At 42.6% G+C, this 14,330-nt stretch overlaps 1 protein-coding gene across 3 annotated transcripts in view; it reads right to left on the reverse strand.

Annotated features, from left to right (window-relative positions):
* Positions 1–10,408: 10,408 nt before the first annotated feature.
* Positions 10,409–14,330, reverse strand: part of ROR1 (receptor tyrosine kinase like orphan receptor 1) — a 349,815-nt gene continuing 345,893 nt past the window's right edge. For all 3 annotated transcript variants that reach the window (XM_033916719.1, XM_033916718.1, XM_033916717.1), the window contains one exon: positions 10,409–14,288. In XM_033916719.1, the coding sequence (XP_033772610.1) occupies positions 12,864–14,288 (1,425 nt within the window). In that variant the 3' untranslated portion in view covers positions 10,409–12,863. The remainder of the gene's footprint in view (positions 14,289–14,330) is intronic.

Here is a 14,330-nt window from a genome sequence, read left to right on the forward strand (position 1 = left end):
GGGTCCAAGTACCGAGCCCTGCGGCACCCAACTGGTGACGGTCTTCCAGTCCGAGTATTGTCCATTTATCCCCATTCTCTGTTTCCTATCCACTAGCCAGTTTTTAATCCACGTGAGTATTTCACCCTCTATTCCATGGCTCTCAATTTTTCAAAGTAGCCGTTCATGCAGAACCTTGTCGAATGCCTTCTGAAAATCCAGATATACAATGTTGACCAGGTCACCCTTGTCTTTCTGCCTGTTTACCCCCTCAAAGAAGTGCAGCAAGTTCGTCAAGCAAGATCGTCTTTTACTGAACCCGTGCTGACTGGTCCTCATCAGATTGTGTCCGTCAAGGTGATCAATGATGCGGTCCTTTATCAGTGCCTCTACCATCTTTCCCGGTACTGAAGTCAGACTCATCGGTCTGTAGTTTCCCGGATCTCCCCTCGAACCTTTTCTGAAGATCGGCGTAACATTCGCCACCTTCTAGTCTTCCAGAATCCTTCCCGATCTGATCGACAGATTGGCTATTAGTTGAAGCAGTTCAGCTATAGTCCCTTTCAGTTCCTTAATGATCCTCGGATGGATGCCATCCAGTCCCGTGGATTTGTTGCTCTTAAGCCTATCAGTCTGCCTGCATACTTCTTCTTCTAGACTGACTGTCAACCTGGTCAGTTTCCCGTCTTCGCCTCCAGCATATAGCCTGTCAGGTTCCGATATGTTGTGTATGTCCTCTTTGGTAAATACAGACGCAAAAAATGTGTTCAGTTTATCGGCGATAGCTTTGTCCTCCTTTAGCACTCCCTTTATTCCATTATCATCCAATGGTCCCACTGCTTCTTTTGAGGGTCGTTTCCCCTTAATGTATCGAAAGAATGGCTTGAAGTTTTTCGCCTCCTTGGCTATTTTTTCCTCATAGTCTCTTTTGGCCCCTTTTACCGCTTTATGGCACTTGCGTTGATGCTGTTTGTGCTTTTTCCAGTTTTTGTCCATTTTTGACCTTTTCCATTCCTTAAACGAAGTCTTCTTGTCTCTGATCACTTCCTTCACCGCTACAGTGAGCCACGCCGGTTCTTTGTTCATTTTTCTCTTGGCTCAAGTTTCAAGTTTCAAGTTTCAAGTTTATTAAAATTTTTGATTAATCGCTTTGTCTTTTTTTCAAAGCGATGAACATACATATATATAAATAGAAATAATTAATATTACAATATAAAAATAAAAATTAAGACATTAATTATACATGACCTTAAAAATTAATTTAAAAGAGAATAAAAAATCCTAAATACATATTTAACAAAACATGAGTAAAAGGAGAAGGGGATAAGAACTACAAAATATAATAAAAGAAGGTTGGGGAAAAACATAAGGTGGGAAATTTTTTAATTATTAAATTATTGTGATCCAGATTATAAGTTATTAATCAAAGGCGTCTTTAAAAAGGAGCGTTTTTAAATTAATCTTAAATTTTTCAATATCATGCTCTTTTCTTAGGTAGATTGGCAAGGAATTCCACATTTGTGGTGCAGTAACAGAAAAGATATATTGTCTTCTAGTATTTATAATTTTAAGAGATGGAATTGTTAATAAATGCTGTTCGTTAGACCGCAATATTCTATTTGTGGAATAGGGAATCAGTGTTTTATAGATAAAAGCAGGAGTTTTAAAAAGCATTGCTTTAAAGGTAAGTAGACATATTTTATATGTTATTCTATGAGTTACTGGAAGCCAATGAGCGTTCTTAAGAAGTGGCGTTACGTGATCAAATTTTTTCTTTTTTGTTATTAGTTTAATGGCAGTATTTTGTATTATTTGTAACCGTCTTATTTCGTTTTGTGCAATTCCCTTAAAAAGGGCATTGCAATAATCGATTTTGGAAATTATTAAAGAATGTGTAAGAATATTTAATGATTTAGAACAAAGATATTGTGACAAGGATCGAATTTGACGGAGTCTATAGAATGATGCTTTGTTAATACGCGGTATATATAGATTTTGCGCCTCGGTGACTGTGTCCTTAAAAAGGGACCATGCCTGCTCTAGTGTTTTTACAGTGCTTATCCTCTTCTTTGATCTTTTTCTCCACCATGAGTCTTATCCCTTCGTAATTTCCTTTTCGGAAGTTCAGTGCTGTGGCCGTCGTTCTGGATCAATGTTTCGCCCCTGCATCTATGTCGAAGCGGATCATATTGTGATCACTGGTTCCCAGCGTCCCCTCTACTTCTACATCTTGCGCCTGTCCTCGTAGTCCATTTAGAATTAAGTCCAGAATTGCATTTCCTCTCGTGTTTTCCTTGACAAGTTGTTCCAGGAAGCAATCGCCTACAGCATCCGGGAACTTGGAGTCAACTCTAACTCTTCTCCGCAGAGATCCGACAGACCGCTAAAGCCTGTCGTTTCTTTCTCTATAATATCACTAAAATCTGACCTTTTCTTCCTGAGCACATGACCAAAATCCTTTCCCACACTCTTATTTATTTATTATCACCTCTTGCCTAGATCACTGCCACTTGCTTCTCACAAGTCTCCCACTAAACCATCTTTCTCCGTTTCAATCCATTCAAAATTCTGCTGCGTGACTTATATTCCGCCAGTGTCACTATGCTCACATTACATCTTTCCTCAAGTCACTTCATTGGCTCCCTATCCATTTCCGCATACAGTTCAAATTCCTCATTGATTTACAAGTGCATTCACTCTGAAGCTCCTCAGTATCTCTCCTCTCTTTTTGTCTGCTGGGAACTCCATTCATCGGGTAAGTCTCATCCATCTGCATTCTTCTCCTCTACGGCCAACTCCAGACTCCATCCCTTCTATCTTGCTGCACTGTAAGCCTGGAACAGACCGCCTGAGTCAGTTTGTCAAGATCTGTCTCTGGCAGTATGCTAATGTAGGCTGAAAGCCCATTTTTTTGAGGCTGCTTTTAACTCCTAACTCCCACTCACTTGTAAAGTACTGTCTGTCTTATCATTCCTTCTGTGAGAAATTCCCTAACCCCTATTTGAACTATTTTAACGTCCCCCCCTTTTTTTTTTTTTTTTACAAAATCGCAATAGCGGTTTCTAGCACAAGCCGGTGCACTGAATGCTATGTGCTGCTCCCGACGCTCATAGGACCTCTATGAGCGTTGGGAGCAGGGAAAGCAGTTATTTACAATGTCCAGTGTAACACGGACAAGAGGACATAGACTGAAGCTGAGGGGAGACAGGTCCAGGACGAATATCAGGAAGTTCTGTTTCATGCAGCGAGTGGTGGACACTTGGAATGCTCTCCCAGAGGAAGTAATTGCAGAATCCACCGTTCTAGGATTTAAGGGTAAACTAGATGCGCATCTCCTTAACAGTGGCATAGAGTGATACGGGTAAGGGTAAATTAGATGCACATCTCCCTTGAGAAGCATACAGTGATATGGGGACTAAAACTATGCCAGGGTACACCTGGCGGGGCCTCTGCGTGTGCGGATCACCGGACTTGATGGACCCAGGGTCTGATCCGGAGATGGCAATTCTTATGTTCTTATGGCGGATCTTCTGTCTGTCCCATTATGGCAGCTCTTATGTTCTTATGTGAGCCAAGTATAGGACAATTAAGCCATTGTGACATCATTGATGAGGTTGGCTCTTAGGCATTGGTGGAATGAGGCATTACGACATCACAATCTCAGCTCTGGAATGTTGCTACTCTTTGGGTTTCTGCCAGGTACTTGGGACCTGGGTTGGCCACTGCTGGAAACAGGATACTGGGCTTGATGGTCTGTCCCAGTATGGCAACACTTATGGTCGTATGTTCTAACCATCTGGTATCATTCTCAACCTCAGTCCGGCAAGCTGCTCCGATTACAGCACAAACTCTCTGTGCGTGAGATTTTTCGTTCCTTCAGCTTACAGCATCACTTGGTTATATTTTCATCAGTAATTTCATGGTAGAAGTCACATGCTTAGCCATCAGCGTGAGGCTGTACCACATGACCTTTTGCATTAGCCTCTGTGCCACTTTCCTGGGTGTCCTGTGAATGCTGGAGGATAATCAGAATGCAGAAGTAGTGGATTAGTGTTAATTAAAATCGCATGCCCCATTGAGCCTAATTAATCGGGTGCACCGCCTAGCTCAAAGACTCGCAAATAATTGCAGCTCAGCCCTGTATCACTCACACAATTCCAAACTGGTAGCAACCCAGCTTTCGGGCTTGCCAGATCCCAGGGTTCAGGTTAAAAGCAGCATTTTTCAGCAGCAAAGGCTGCAAAAAAAAACAACACAATTACTTTTCAGTTTACATCTCCATATGAATTGTAACTTACTTAAAGTAGGATGGATGCGTTGCTAAGGTCACTGGACCATTTTTGCCCAATGATTGCATATCTCAATAAAGTTTTGAAGCATCAGCGGTGGGACAAGAATTACTACTGCTGCTACTACTTATCACTTATATAGCGCTGAAAGGCATACATTTTGATATTTATAGACAATCCCTGCTCGGAAGAGCTTACAATCTAACTTGGGACAGACAGACACGACACACAGGGTTGGGGGATGCAGAACCCAAGGTAGAGAAGAAAGAATATGCGAGTTGATTCTTGCCCCCCAAAAAACCACAAGGCTGAATCGTGTCTATCCCTGTGCCAGTGATTTCATGTGTGTTGAAAATGAATGCTCCCTATGAGGTGAAGAAAGTAGTCCCTGTTCCCTGGAAGAGGGTCTGTGAAAACCATACTATCCATTTGTCTATAACAGTTTTCTGTGATTAAATATGAGCCTTCCAAGCCTGACGCAGTTCACAAGAGCTGCACCTACTGCAAACTCTTCTGAGCATGTGCCAAGCACGCATATAATTTGAATATCTTTTCCTTTGAACATTTTCCTGCGCCGTTTCGGCGGTTTGGGGTGTGCACTGTTGGCTCTAGCATGGGAGTTCTGAGAATCCGCTTGTTAGTGGGTATCCTTACTAGGGTTACCAGACGTCGGGACTTTCCTGGACATGTCCTACTTTTCGAGGACATGTCTGGGGGTCCGGATGGCTTTTCAAAACCCAGCACTTTGTCCAGGATTTGAAAAGCTTCCTCGAAATTGCGTTGGGCAGGAGGCAGGCAGTGTGTGTGTGTGTGGGGGGGGGGGGGGGAGGGGGGCAGGACAGGGGGGCTAGGGCGGGATTGGGGGCGGGACTGGGGCATAATGGGGTGGAGTCTATGGATCTGGATTTTAAAGTAAAACCTGGTAACCCTAATCCTCGATAGACATTGTGACCCACAACTGCCCTGCCCCCACAGAGCCACTAAATAATGTATATAAACAGTTAACAACTTAACGCCCAGCTGTGAGCTCTAGGTGGCTTGGCCAACCAAATGGGTTCCCACTTTCCTATATTTTCACCAGTGAACTGGATTACACTATTCTTTCCTACAGTGCTCCAGAATCATCATCTTATACAGAAGATTCCGCCAGCGTGTAACTGAAAGAGGATGTCCATTACGCCAATGTAGCCCTATAGCAGGGGTGTCCAATGTCGGTCCTCGAGGGCCGCAGTCCAGTCGGGTTTTCAGGATTTCCCCAATGAATATGCATTGAAAGCAGTGCATGCAAATAGATCTCATGCATATTAATTGAGGAAATCCTGAAAACCCGACTGGACTGCGGCCCTCGAGGACCGACATTGGACACCCCTGCCCTATAGTCTCAATCATATCTCCTCTCTTATATCTTTCTTCCAAAGTATACATGGTAAGGTCCATGAGACTATCTCTATATGCTTTATGATGAGAACCACTGATCATTTTGGTGGCTGCCCTCTGGACCAACTCTATCCTGGTTATATCTGAACTGCACACCGCACTCTAAAGCAGTGGTTCCCACCCCTGTCCTGGAGGACCACCAGGCCAATCGGGTTTTCAGGCTAGCCCTAATGAATATGCATGGAGCAGATTTGCCTGCCTCTCACTTCCATTATATGCAAATCTCTCTCATGCACATTCATTAGGACTAGCCTGAAAACCCGATTGGCCTGGTGGTCCTCCAGGACAGGGTTGGGAACCACTGCTCTAAAGGGGGCCTCGTCTGAGACTTACACAGAGGCACTATCACCTCCTTTTTCCTGCTGGCCACTCCTCTTCTTATGCACCCAAGCATCTTTCTGGCATTGGCCGTCGCCCTTTATACCTGTTTGGCCATCTTAAGATGGTCAGAAATGACCGCCGCCAAGTCTTGCTCTTCTTTCGAGCACGGAAGTACTTTTCCTCCTAAAAGATACTGCTTCGCCGTGTTTTTGTAGCCCAAGTGTACGACCCTGCAGTTTTTAGCACTAAATCTTAGTTGCCAGTTTCCGAACCATTCTTTCAGCTTCGCTGTTCACACCATCAGGGCTGTCTACCCTATTACAGGGGTTTGTATAATCTGCAAAGAGGCAAATCTTACCCAACAGCCCTTCCACAATATCACTCACAAACCCCCTCTAAACGCTAACATGTCCATAGAATATAATGGAAGCGTTAACATTTAGCGCGTGCTAAATCGGCTAGCGCGCCTAAGTAAAAGGACCCCAAAGATGTTAAAAACATCTGGATTCCCGTGGTGCACCTTTTCCTCTGAGTGAACTCCATTTACCACCACCCTCTGTCTTCTTCCACTTAACCATTTTATAACCTAGTGCAGGGGTAGGGAACTCCGGTCCTCGAGAGCCGTATTCCAGTCGGGTTTTCAGGATTTCCCCAATGAATATGGATGAGATCTATTTGCAAGCACTGCTTTCAATGCATATTCATTGGGGAAATCCTGAAAACCCGACTGGAATACGGCTCTCGAGGACCGGAGTTCCCTACCCCTGACCTAGTGAGTGGCTTTTTGGTCCAGACCAGAGGTAGGCAATTCCGATCCTCGAGAGCTGGAGCCAGGTCAGGTTTTCAGGATATCCACAATGAATATGCATGAGATGGATTTGCATGCACTGCCTCCTTGAGATGCAAATCTATCTCATGCATATTTATTGTGGATATCCTGAAAACCTGACCTGGCTCCAGCTCTCGAGGACCGGAATTGCCTACCCCTGGTCCAGACTGAAGGCACTCAGTTTATTTATCAGTTGTTTATGTAGACCCGAGTCATAGGCTGGAATCTAAGTAGATCACATCTAGCGCTCCCCCTAAATCCAACTGTTTGGTCACTCGGTCAAAAATGTTAATCAGATTAGTCCAACAAGACGTTCCTCTAGTACAGGGGTAGGGAACTCCGGTCCTAGAAAGCCGTATTCCAGTCGGGTTTTCAGGATTTCCCCAATGAATATGCATTGAAAGCAGTGCATGCAATTGAGGAAATCCTGAAATCCCGACTGGAATACGGCTCTTGAGGACCAGAGTTCCCTACCCATGCTCTAGTAAAAACTATGTTGCCTCAGGCCCTGTAATCCATTTGATTCTAGAAACCTCTCTATCCTCTGTTTTAGAAGCATTCCCATTAATTTATCATCGAGTAAGCTTAACAGGCCTGTAGTTCTTTTATGGAAAGGAGCCACATCTGGCCTTCTGCAGTCCTCCAGGACCACTCCCGACTCTAAAGAAGCAGTGAAAATGTCAAAGCGGAGCCGCCAAAACTTCCTTAAGTTCCTTCAGTACCCTTGGATATATCCTATCTGGCAGCATCCTTTGTCTGTCTTTAGTTTAGCTAATTCCTCATGAACACAGCTTTCTGAAATTTGGTCAAAGTCTACCACACATCCTTTCTTATTAGAATTTGCCTTCGGCTGTGCTACTCCCGGCCCTTCATCTGTGAACACAGAACAGAAATATTTGTTGAGCAATTCCATTTTATCTTTATTAGCTTCTATGCATTGTTTCCCTTCACCTCTTGTGCTCTTTTACCAATGTTTGACAGCAATTGCTTTAAGTTAAACTATCCCCAGGGAAGGAGCTGTCAAGGGCTCCAGGGCTTCTAAGACTGGAGGAGGCCTGAACACCGGAGGTACTGTGGAGAGCAACTGTGGGCTGGGCTGGAAGCCAGAAAGCTGGAATGGGCTTCCTTAGAGCCTCATTTGCATATGACTGGTGGTTTACTTAAACCTGTGGAATTATAAGCTGTTAGAGACTTTACAAGTTTGAAATTATTAAATAGACTCCATACCATCTTCATAGAAACATCCAGGCCTGCTCCGATCCTTATTTTTTTATTATTATTTATATACCACTTATAACCTATGTGGCTTACATTCAGGTCCTAGAGCATTTTTCCCTATCTGTCCTGGGGGGCTCACACTCTTATGTAATGTACCTGGGGCAGTGGGGGATTAAATGACTTGCCCAGGGTCACAAGAAGTGGTGTGGGATATGAACCCACAACCTCGGGGTGCTGAGGCCATAGTTCTAACCACTGCACCACACACTCCCCTGATAAAGGAGAAACCCAGTTTAAAAAAGGCCTCTTCTGCCAGTAAGATTGTTTCATTACTCTCCGTTACGTTTTTATTACTTGACAAATAAGCGCTTGTTTACTGCTTTGACTTTATAATGTATAATGTCATCACATATGGCATTAGTTATATCATTTTGATAACATGTCTACATTCAGGAAATTTCTGCTGCTTGACAAGAATTCAAGCTTTCAGGAACTACACAATTAAGTGAACAGCCTAAGAGCATCTGGGAAGTGTGAAGATCAAAATGCATATTTCTTATAAACAGTCCTTGTTATGATCTTCTCGTGCTTGCAGCATTTAACAGCTCAGACACCATGTGTGATGGATTAAATTTATGCAAGTCCGCAGATCTAGGCGCTGTATCAATGCCCCAGCTCCACCCCATTCTGCCCTAGGCCTCCACACAAACCTCCTTGAGATCGGGACCGTGTCTGGAGGCATCGATGTCCGCACATGCGCACACCCCCTCCAGACGTGGCCCTGACATTGGAGACTTCCAAAACCCAGACAAACTGCCAGATTTTGGAAATTTGTCCGGACACCTGGACAGTCCTCTAAGAAGAGGACATGTTTGGGGTTTTCCAGACATCTGGTAACCCTACATGTGCCTAATTTGCCAATTTGGTCCTGCCCACAGCAACAGGTAGTTGTACACCTAGCACGAATAAGAGAACAGTATCTCCTTACAGAAAAAATGAAATACACATCTCATTCACTTAAAGGCAGCCCTTCAGGGGGTTTCTATGCTATAGAAGCTGGAACTGTTTCTTATAGAAATGCATGGGGCCATTTTTGGGGGGAGCTTGTGTGGTGCAGTGGTTGAAGCTACAGCCTCAGCACCCTGGGGTTGTGGGTTCAAACCCCGCACTGCTCCTTGTGACCCTGGGCAAGTCACTTAATCCTCCTTAGCCCCAGGTACGTTAGATAGATTGTGAGCCCACGGGGACAGAGAGGGAAAGTGATTGTAAAACCACTTAGATAACCTTGATAGGCGGTATATAAAATCCTAATAAAACTTGAAACTTGAAAACTTGATTTCACTGGAACCCCTGGGCCACATTTGGCTCCGAAGTCTTCCATTGTGACCCTCAAAACACTTGATAGAAATGCTCTTCAATTCCTGTAAATGCATTAATTTCAATCTTGCCCACTTGATATAGTAACTGCAAACAATCTCTTAAGTGTGTTACTCGGGTGTCTCATTGATGGAATTTGCTTCTGTTGACGTGTTAGAGTTGAAGTGTTAGAGAATCAATATTAGTATTAAATTCAAATGTTTAATACCCAGTTTGAAGAAGTCGGTCAAGGCAGTTTTCAAAAGTCATAGTATGTGTAAGCTTGAAATCTTTTGGTGGCCCTCAAAGCTTCCTTGGATTCACGCTATGGTCCTTTACGTGAAAAAGGTTATTTTCAAACTCGGGGACTGATTCTACAAAGGGTCCCTGAAGTTAAGTGCCTAGCTTAATTGGCATAATACCTTTAACAGCCTCAGTAATTGGTTAAAAAAAATTTAATTGGGTGATAGGTACCTATCCAATTCTATAAAAGACAGACACTTATCGCAATGTGCTTAGTGTTGCCTAAGTGGGCCATTTCTATGGATGGAGCGTGATTTAGGTGATTCTCCAAAAACTTAAGTGCCTGAAATATAGGCCTTTGAAACCCTCGCCTACATTTCAGGCATCTAAATTTTTACATAGGCGCCATTAGCCACAATTCTGTGAATGGCTCCTAAGCGCGAATGACACACAGCTAGTGCTTTTTTATTAGGTGCAGGTCGATATAGGCACCGTTTATAGAATCAGAGCTGCAATGTGCACCGGTTTTCCCCTATGCCAAATCTGTTCCCATGCCATTAAATCTTCTGTTCTTTTGCCCCAGACAGACATTTTTGACCTTTTATGTATAATTCTTTCCAACATAGGGTAGACAAAAAATCTACATGTCAAAAGATATATCTATATCTATCTAAAGAATGCAGAGATGTAGTTTCATGTCTGCTATTAAAAAGAAATGTAAACACACTTTCTGTGCAAGATATTTGAAAATCAGGTCATGTTGTATAGAAAAGAAGTTGTCATTTCCTCAACATAAAAATACAATTTAAACCAAAAAAACTGACAATGTAAATCTGTAATGTACACAGTACTTTTCTATAAGTTATTCATGTGGGGTTTTTTTTTTTTTTAGCAAACAATCTATATTGATTACACCTGAAGTTAAGTACTTATTTATACAAATGCTTACAGTAATATTTTGCATTTCTTAGCAACAAGTTTATCTAATTCATAGTATTTGATTTTGATATACAAAATCACTATAAACATTTTGCAGAATGATGACGGAATGCTGATTTCCTATCTTGGGCTGCCAGAAAAATTCAAATTCATCAATACCGTGCATTATTTATATATATATATTTATATATATAAAAAAGAAGTATAAATATTCTTGGGAAAAAATTGATTGTCTTATATAAAGTGGAGTTTTTATCGTTAAACACTAAAACAGTTGCATAGCAACAAAACGATACTTACATTCTGTTTAACTAGTCACATGAGCTTTAGAATTCTGAATTTCCTTTTAGAGAATGACACGGGGAGCGATCCCCACGGGGAACCACGGCATGGCTGCGGTTTGGCTGCGGGCTATGGAGACTCCATAGTCAAATCGCTGCAGACACGGGGACAAAAGTTTTTACCGCCCGCAAAAACGGTGAAAAGATTTGTCCCCGCAGGCAAATGTATCCCCTTCTACATACCGCGATTTACCGGGTCTTCACCGTGTGTTCGGTTCACTTCGGGACGGGTGTCTGATTTTTATCCGGCGGCCATGCTTGTCGGTGACGGGGCGGTGAATGGGATAGCAGTGGCGGTGATGGGGCGGTGAAAGGGATGGCGGTGACGGTGACGGGGCGGTGAAGAGAACGGCGGTGATGGGCGGTGCAGAGGATGGTGGGACGGGGACGGGGACAGATTTTTTCCCCGTGTCATTCTCTATTTCCTTTCTTCAAAAGTCCATTTACTTTAACTCATTGAGCTCCTTGCAAGGCTGACTCCTCTGCCCTTTCTATCTGCTGGTATACCATTTTCTGTAAGTCCAGGGCCAGTGCGAGGGCATTACTATAGGCAAACCTTCAACTTGGCCTGCTTCAATTATCTTTCAGGCCTAGGCTCCCCCCCTCCCCAATATTTTAATGTCATCCATCCCAGAATGATCCAATGAAAACACATAATTGGGTATCATACTTTTAAATAATAAATAATAAAAAGTAAAAAGTACTGGTTGATGATTCTGGGAGTTTGTGTGGTTGTCAGAATGCATTTTTGCTTTGACTTCTGCTCTTTACCACAACCCCTCTTGGCACCTGAGGTTGTGGGTTCAAATCCTGCACTGCTCCTTGTGACCTTGGGCATGTCACTTAATCCCCATTGCCCCAGGTACACATTAGATAAAGTGGGAGCCCGCCGGGACAGTTAGGGAATCATGCTTGAGTTCCTCAATAATTTGTAATCCTCAAAGAATTGTAGGATATGCAAAATATAAATTATTTGAAAAGAAAAGGTGCCACCCTAGGCGACTGCCTATCTGGCCTGGAGGTTAAGTTGGCCCTGTTTAAGACCTCTATTCCGCATGATTTGAAAAGAAGCACTTTAAGATCACATGATGACAAAATGCAACACTGATTTGAACACAAAACTTGTTGCCCATAATTCAAGAGTTGCCAAACCTAAGGCACAGTCACTCACACATTTCTATGGATTCCCTTTCCTTCCAAACACACTTCCTCCCTCCCAACCCCAAATTAACCAGTATCTGGACAGGATGGCAGTGTTGAATTAGATGTGAAACATAATTGGAAAAAAAGAAATTGAGGGAGTTCAACACTGGTGTTATCTGACGTTGCACTCTATCTAACCCTTAACATAATTACCCCTCAATAAAGTTAAATACAATAATACAGTATATTTGCTGAGTTCTAATCGATGACAGTGCCCTTAATAGACATTATATAATAATTAAAACTAAGTGCAGTGTTAACACTTACCCCCACCCCCCCTCTTTTACAAAACCGCGGAAGTGGTTTTTAGCGCAGGCCAGCGCGGCAGCCGACGGCTAAGAAATGCTTCCGCAGTTTTGTAAAAGGGGGAGTTAATTAGTGTCTTTTTTTTCAAGGTTAAATAATTATCACACAGGTTCTTTTTTTTTCCCCCCTCAAAGCACAGTATATGCTTTCTTCTTTTTAAAATTGTCTTTCAACCAGTTTGTCCATTTTCATCATGAAGGTTGACAAAAAGCATTAATAACACAGTACCTTGTCTGATTGTGGTATCCATCCTGTTATGTACACAGCTAAGCTTCACAGAAGATACTTGTTGGAAACAACTAACCAGAAGAATATTATTTTAATAAAATATTTGAATATAAATCTTTTCTTCAGTCTCTCTACTTTCTATTGCATATATCATTTACCAGAAGATTGCATTGTTTACAAATCTGCTGAAATCACAGATTCAGTAATCCCTTGACTATTGCTGTCCCCTAATAAAGATGACTGTTTGGAATCCATTTTATATGTTTTTTGATTTTTGCTTCCAAAAACTGTTACACCAATTCCTCCTGGATGATTCTGAATTGACATGTGGGATAATAAAGGAATGTTTGCATCCTGGTTTGATCCTGATGATGGTAAGCTGGTCACATGACCAGTACTAGTTGATCCACTTGCACTGCTTGGTGAACGACTCTTTGGTGGTGGACAGTGCTGAATCACTCTTGGTGGCCCTGGAGGTTGGTAGTGGGCAGCTGGAAAAGCAGCATATCCTGGTGGTATTGGGTAACCATTGATTGGAATAAATCGTTGATTCTGAGGTATTGGTGGACCTATGAAACCAGCAATTTGGCCTTGCGGCAAACCTTGTGCTGTAAACACATAATTAGGATATCTAGGATTACTTAGATTGCTAACTGGGCTTGCACTGAGTGAAGTTGTTTGAGTGGTAGCATTTCCACCTGAAGGAATAGTAGAACTAGTGTGACTAGAATGCCCTTCCCAAGCCCGAAGTTTGGCATGGATGTCTTTAAATCTTGGTCTCCTAGATGGAATCTCTTGCCAGCATTCCATCATTAAGGTATACATCCTGGGTGGGCAGTCTTCAGAGCACGGTAAGAGTTGTCGCTTTCTTATCATTTCTATGACTTCCTGATTGCTGAATCCATAATATGGCTGTAGTCCAAAGCTAAAAATCTCCCATAATACAACCCCAAAAGACCAAATATCTGAATCAGAAGAGAATTTGCCATACAAGATTGCCTCTGGTGGCATCCAACGAATTGGCAAGAGGGACTTATTCTGAACTCTGTAGTAGTCTGATGAATAAATTTCTCTGGAAAAGCCAAGATCAGAAATTTTCACATGAAGTTGCTCTCCAACTAAAATATTCCGAGCAGCAAGGTCTTTATGGACAAAAAAATGACTAGATAAATACTCCATTCCTGCCGCAACTTGAATGGAAATATGTAAGAAATCTCCATGATCTAGACTAGATTTGACAGTGCCATCTTCATCGCTACTGCAGCCAACATCTGAATGGGGAGATCTCATAATAAGAAATTCATGGAGGTCTCCCTGGTTCATGTACTCGAAAAGCATACATAATGGTTGCTCCTGCGTTACAACGCCAAGAAGGCAAACAATGTTAGGGTGATGCAATTCTGCTAGAAGAGAAGCTTCTTTTTGAAACTCTGCCCACTGCTGAGGATTACTAAAGTCTTTTAGTGTCTTGATAGCAACAAGCTGAGCATGATCCATGCCTGGAAGATAGAGATGACCCTTGTATATCTTTCCAAAAGTGCATTCTCCTAATTCTTCCATGAAACGTACAGCGGAAAGAGGCAGTTCCTTCGCTTTGCTCTGTTGGAAGACATGACAACAAAACATTAGCATATTGCAATC

Source organism: Geotrypetes seraphini, chromosome 12 (assembly GCF_902459505.1).
Source record: "Geotrypetes seraphini chromosome 12, aGeoSer1.1, whole genome shotgun sequence".
Classification (NCBI taxonomy): Eukaryota; Metazoa; Chordata; class Amphibia; order Gymnophiona; family Dermophiidae; genus Geotrypetes; species Geotrypetes seraphini.